We start from the raw sequence: 6,470 nt of genomic DNA on the forward strand, positions 1-6,470 counted from the left end.
TCTCTGCCTTTTTTTTTTTTTTTTTTTTTTTTGCCATCTCATTCTGATGCCCTCTGTTCCTGTCTCTGTGTGTGTGTCTCTCTCTCCCTGCCCATCTCTCACCACCTCTGTCTTCCTCTCCCAGGTCTTAAACGAATATTTCCACAACGTCTGTGAACTGGACCTGGTGTTCAACTTCTACAAGGTGGGCTCCTGGTAAAGATGAGATGAGGAGGGGGCCGGAGGAGGGGGAAGGGGGGTGGGCTGGACCCCCGCAGCCGCCCCGGTGCCTCTGCGGGGGTCTGTTTCCTGGCCCTCAGGCATCAGAGCCCCCAAACCCCAAGGTTTAGACCAGCATCCTGGGGGTCTCCCCCCCTCTCACACCAGGGTCTCCCCTCACCCTCCCTTCACTCAGGTTTACACGGTCGTGGACGAGATGTTCCTGGCCGGCGAAATCCGAGAGACCAGCCAGACGAAGGTGCTTAAACAGCTGCTGATGCTGCAGTCCCTGGAGTGAGAGCGGGCCGGCCCCTCCCGCCCCCGGTCCTGCCCCCCGGTCGAGCCTGCTCCCTTCCCCTTTCCAGGCCCGGGGTCCACCCCAGCGGCCCCGTCCCTCAGCTGCCCCAGAGGAAGGCACCCAGCTGGGTCTGGGCCACAAGGGAGGGGGCCGCCCACCACGGCCTCTGGGCCCCAGCTGTGGGCGGAGGCCACTTTGCGTGTACCGAGTAACCATGCCGTTGTCATGTGATGCTGTGAGTGCGTGCGTGGAGCCCCCAGTAAACCCGTGGTCCCCGCCTGGCCTCGTGTCTTTTGAGCCCTTGCCTATCTTCCCTGGGAACCAGGGGCAACTCCAGATGCCCTGCCATCAGTGCATCAGGCAGTCAGTCAACAAACACTCCTTGTGAGAATTCCCTGGTGGTCCAGTGGTTAGGACTCTGAGCTTTCACAGCAGGGGGCCTGGGTTCAATCCCTGGTCGGGGAACTATGATCCCACAAGCCATGCAGGGCAGTCAAGAAGAGAAACACACACCAAAAAAACCCCAACGAACTGCTCGTGCTGAGGGTGGGGGAGGGGGAGTGCAGATGCTTTCCCACCCGTTTCTGCCCACAGAGGGCTGCTGGGACTGGAAGCGGTGACGGATCTCGACACTGAGCACTTGCTACTAAAATGATGATGCTCCGGGCCAACACTGATGTCTCTCAGGCGCCATTCTAAGCCTTGACATGTAGTGCCTTACTTAATCCTCGCAAGATGATGAGTAAGGGACTGTTAGTAACCCCATTTTCCAGAGGAGATCACTGAGCTCAGAGAAGGTTACAAGACTCGTTCAAGGTCACGTGGCGAGTCTGCAGATGAACCAGGTTGCTTTTGAGCCCAGGCAGGCGGCTCCAGAATCCTTGTTCTTAACCACTAGGCCGGAGGTGCAGGCGCTGGGCCCAGTGTTCAGCGGTTCTCGGCAGTGGCACTGCTGGCACTTGGAAGATTCTTCACTGTGTAAGACTGTCCACCTCCATCTGCCAAGTGCCAGTAACGAGTGGCCCTCAGCACTTGTGACAACAGAAAACACTCCTGCATATTTTTTTTTTTCTTTTCTTTCTGGCTGCACCGTGTGGCTTCTGGGATCTTAGTTCCCCAACCAGGAACTGAACCCAGCACCATGTCAGTGAAAGCGCTGAGTCCTAACCACGAGACCACCAGGGAAGTCCCCCCATGTGTTTCTAGTGCCCTCTGGAGGGGCTGTGCCCCCTCCCCCCATGCCCACCGAGAGCAGAGTGATGGCCGCTGGCTGCAGCCATGGCTGGCATCCTTGGCAGAGCTGAGAATGCTAGGCACATCCCGTCCACTTGCATTAATGTGACACAGCTTCGCATCAGTCTCCCAACTGCAGGGGGTAGGTTGTGTCTCAGCTCAGCTACATACACACTATGCAACCTTGGGGTAAGTCACTTAACCTCTCTTGCCTCTGTTTCTTCATCTGGAAAGTGAGTAGACTATGGTTTTTAATCTCATGGTGTGTTCTTGAGGAGTAAATGAGTTAATCCTGGGACAGTTTAGGGTAGTACCTCGCATCAGTAAGCATGCATTCACTGCACAGACATCAAGTAAGTGCCTGCTGTGTGCAAAGCCCTGTGAGAGAAAAGATGTTTATAGATGTGAATGGTGAGCACTGACTATAATCATTGTCATTTTACATGTGGGACACAGAGTCTTGGGGAGGTGAATTCCCTTCTAGATACAATCCAACAGTGTAGTCGCTTCTTGTTGCTGCTGTAACAAGTTATCACAAACTTGGTGGCTTAAACTAACAGGACTTTGAGACTGACCACCCTGGAGGGGTGAGGGTGTCAGGGGGGCCACTCAGGCTCAGGCCTGGATCTTCGGCTGGGTGACGGGGTGGGAAGTAAGGTCCTTCCCGAGATGGGGAAAGAGCAGGTTGGAGGAATATGCCAAGGTTATTAGAACATGGAGAGTGTTTTAACTTCCTAAGGCTGCTGTAACAAATGACCACAAACTAGGTGGCTTAGAACAAGAGGAATTGACTCCGTCTCAGTTCTAGAGGCCAGAAATTTGAAATCCAGGTGTCAACAGGGCCGTGTTCCCTCTGAAGGCTCTGGGGGAAGATGCTTCCTTATCTCTTCCAGCTTCTCATGGCCCCTGGCATTCCTTGGCTTGTGGCTGCATCTCTCCAGTCTCTGCCTGCATCTTCACACGGTCTTTCCTCTATGTCTGCATCTTCTACTTGTCTATCTCTTATAGGGACACTTGTCATTGGATTTAGGGCCCACCCAGATAATCGAGGACGATTTCATCTCAAGGTCTTTAACTTAATTACATCTGCAAAGATGTAATATTTTTTCAAATAAAGTCACACTCATAGGCTCCAGGATGTGGGCATGTTTTGGGGGCTACCATCAACCCAGTAGAGTGAGTGTGAGCTCTTGGGGGTCACCCAGGAAAGGACCAGGAGGCCTTTGGACACACAGACCTGAGGCTCACAGAGGGAAGGATGCAGAGAGCGTTTGCTTATTTGTGCATTCAATAAATGTTTCTCGGGCACCTACTATGTGCCACTCACTGTTTAGCACCAGGGGATACAGCAGTGAGCAGAACAAATCCCCTGCCCTCAGAGAGCTCAGTCCCCTGAGGGTGATGGGGCAATGCATAAAGAAGCAAGTCCATGTCTGGTATGTCAGAAAGTGAGGCAAATGGAGGCAAATCAAACAATGAGGACAGGGCTTCCTTGGTGGCGCAGTGGTTGAGAGTCCGCCTGCAGATGCAGGGGACACAGGTTTGTGCCCCGGTCCGGCAAGATCCCACATGCCGCGGAGCGGCTGGGCCCGTGAGCCATGGCCGCTGAGCCTGTGCGTCCGGAGCCTGTGCTCTGCAACAGGAGAGGCCACAACAGTGAGAGGCCCGCGGACCGCAAAAAAAAAAAAAAAAAGGACAGAAGGAAGCCTGGCAGATGGCACTGCTATTCTAGATAGATGGTCAGGAGGGCCTGGATGGAGGAGGTGACATTTGAGCTGAGACTGAAGGAGGTGAGGGAAGGAGCCATGGGAAATTTCGGGGAAAGAGAATTGTAGACAGAAGAAACGGTGAGTGCAAAGGCCCTGGGGCAGAACATGCAAGGAGGCCAGTATAGCCGGAACAAAGTGAGCAAAAGGGACAGTGGAGGCGACGTGTTCATAAAATAAAGGATTAGAGGTGGAAGACAGAATACACAAGGTCAGACCTGCTGTGGTGAGGACATTGGGTTTATTCTGTGTGAGATGAGAGCCATCCAGAAGGACATTGTTTGGGAGGGTTTGGGAGAGGGTGGTAACGACCTTATTGAGATATAACTCACATACCATACATTGTATAGTATGTAATTCGCCCATTTAAAATGTACAATTCAGTTGGTTTTTCTTTCTTTCTTTTTTTTTGCCACGCAGCTTGCAGGATCTTAGTTCCCCGACCAGGAATCAAACCTGGGTCCTCGGCAGTGAAAGCGCCGAGTCCTAACCATTGGACTGCCAGGGAATTCCCCAATTCAGTAGTTTTTTTTTTTTTTTTAAGAATATTCAGAGTTGTTTTACTGTCATCACATTCCACTTCAGAACATTTCATCACCCCCCAAAAAAACCAGTACCCTTAGCTATCATCCCTCAATCCCTCCATGCCCTTTCCCCAGCCCTAGGTAATCTACTAATCCACAATCTACTCTCTGTCTCTGTGGATTTGCCCATTCTGGACATTTCATAGAAATGGAATCATACAATATGTGGGGCATAGGAATGTTTTGAGCCAAGGAGGGATGACAGTCTGACACATCTGACACAGGAAGCTAAGGGTGGGAGCCAGGAGCCAGTGAGGAGGTGATCACAACGATCCGGGCAAGAGGTGATGCTGGCTTCGGACAAGGTGGGGGCAAGGCGATGGAAGTAGAGAGAAGTGATCGGATTCTGGACACATTTTAAAGGTGGAATCAGTAGGATTTGCTGATGGTTTGATGTAGGGCGGGAGAAAAGTCAGGGATCGCTCACAATTTTACAACCCGAGCATCTGGAAGACTGGAATCACCTTTTCCAGAAGCAAGAAGACAGTGAGGGGCGGGGGGGGGAATATGTCAAGTTTGAGCTCCTGGGCATCCAAGGGGATATGCTGCAGAGGCAGTGATTGTGTGGGTCTGGGGTTCGGGAGAGAGATCCAGGGCGCAGATAGACATTTGAAAGCACCAGCTGTTATTTACTGCCATGAGATCAGCTGAGATCACCAAGGGAACAGGTGTGAAGACAGAAGAGATCTGCAGAATGAGATCAGGGAAAAGAGAAGAAATCAGAAAACAAAACAGAGAAGCAACAGCCAATGAGAAGGAAAACCATCTAGTGCAGCATCCTGGAATTAAGAGAAAACAGCGTGCTCAGGAGGAGAATGTATTCACACGTTAAATGCTGTTGAGGTCACCGCAGCTCTATGAGAATGGCTCATTTAAAAATGCCGAGTGTGGGCTTCCCTGGTGGCGCAGTGGTTGAGAGTCCGCCTGCCGATGCAGGGGACGCGGGGGTGCAGGGGACACAGGTTCGTGCCCCTGTCTGGGAAGATCCCACATGCCGCGGAGCAGCTGGGCCCGTGAGCCATGGCCGCTGAGCCTCCGTGGCTGGAGCCTGTGCTCCCCAGCGGGGGAGGCCCCAACAGTGAGAGGCCCGCGTACCGAAAAAAAAAAAAAAAAAAAAAAATACCGAGTGCATGGGATTTCCCTGGCCGTCCAGTGTTTAAGATTCTGCACTTCCAATGCAAGGGGTGTGGGTTCCATCCCTGGTTGGGGAACTAAGATCCCACATGCCTCCTGGTGTGGCCAGGAAAAACAAAAATACCGAGTGCAGGCAAGCACCCAGGGCAACCGGAACTCTCGTACATTGCTGGCGGGAACACAAAATGGGGCAGGTTCTCTGGAATGGTCTGGCAGGTTCTTATAAAGTTAAACATTACACTTACTTTATGACTCAGCAATCCCTCTCCTATTTGTTTACCCAAGAGAAATAAAAACTGATGTGCAAAATTTCTATATGAACCCAAGTTAAATGAAGACCTATGTGCACGCAAAAACTTGTCCATGAATGCTCATAGCAGCGTTATTCACAGTAGCCAAAAGGTGGAGACAAAGCAGAGGCCCATCAACTGATGAAAGGATAAATAACATATTCTATGTCCACACAATCAATTCTTTTTCAGCCATAAAAAGAAAGAAGCATTGATATGTACTAGAACATGGATGAACTCTGAAAACATATGCTGACTGCCAGAAGCCAGTCATAAAAGACCACGTTTTGTATGATTCTATTTATATGAAATTTCCAGAAGAGGCAAATCCCTGTTGACAGAAAGTGAATTAATGATTGGGAAGGGTCGTGGAGAATGGGCTTTGGAGGTTGATAGCCAGAGGGTACAGGGCTTCTTTTCGAGGTGATGAAAATGTTCTAAAATTGGTTGTGGTGATGGTTGCAAAGCTCCATGAACATAGAAAAAGTCATTGAATTGTACACTTTTTTTTTTGTCTTTTCTATTTTTGTTTTTGTTTTATGTTTTTTTTTTATTTTTATTTTTTTTTGCGGTACGTGGGCCTCTTACTGTCGCGGCCTCTCCCGTTGCAGAGCACAGGCTCCAGACGCGCAGGCTCAGCGGCCATGGCTCACGGGCCCAGCAGCTCCGCGGCATGTGGGATCTTGCCGGACCGGGGCGCGAACCCGTGTCCCCTGCATCGGCAGGCGGACTCTCAACCACTGCGCCACCAGGGAAGCCCTATGGGTTTTTTTAAAAAAAGATTTAATTTTATTTATTTTTTTGGCTGTGTTGGGTCTTCGTTGCTGCGCGCAGGCTTTCTCTAGTTGTGGCGAGCGGGGGCTACTCTTAGTTGCGGTGTGCGGGCTTCTCATTGCGGTGGCTTCTCTTGTTGTGGAGCACGGGCTCCAGGCCCACGGGCTTCAGTAGTTGTGGCTCGCGGGCTCTA

General features: G+C 51.2%; 1 protein-coding gene across 3 annotated transcripts in view; it reads left to right on the plus strand.

Moving 5' to 3' along the window:
- AP2S1 (adaptor related protein complex 2 subunit sigma 1) overlaps positions 1-790 on the plus strand; it is a 9,993-nt gene extending 9,203 nt beyond the window's left edge. The window contains exons 3-4 of one of the 3 annotated variants that reach the window (XM_007458489.1): positions 125-184; positions 395-780. In XM_007458489.1, the coding sequence (XP_007458551.1) occupies positions 125-184; positions 395-496 (162 nt within the window). In that variant the 3' untranslated portion in view covers positions 497-780. Of the gene's footprint in view, positions 1-124; positions 185-394 lie in introns of all 3 variants that reach the window. The other 2 variants (XM_007458487.1, XM_007458488.1) reach the window with 2 other exon arrangements.
- The last annotated feature ends 5,680 nt before the right edge of the window (positions 791-6,470 follow it).

The sequence above is a fragment of the Lipotes vexillifer genome, unplaced genomic scaffold (genome assembly GCF_000442215.2).
Source record: "Lipotes vexillifer unplaced genomic scaffold, Lipotes_vexillifer_v1.1 scaffold371, whole genome shotgun sequence".
NCBI classification, from domain to species: domain Eukaryota; kingdom Metazoa; phylum Chordata; class Mammalia; order Artiodactyla; family Lipotidae; genus Lipotes; species Lipotes vexillifer.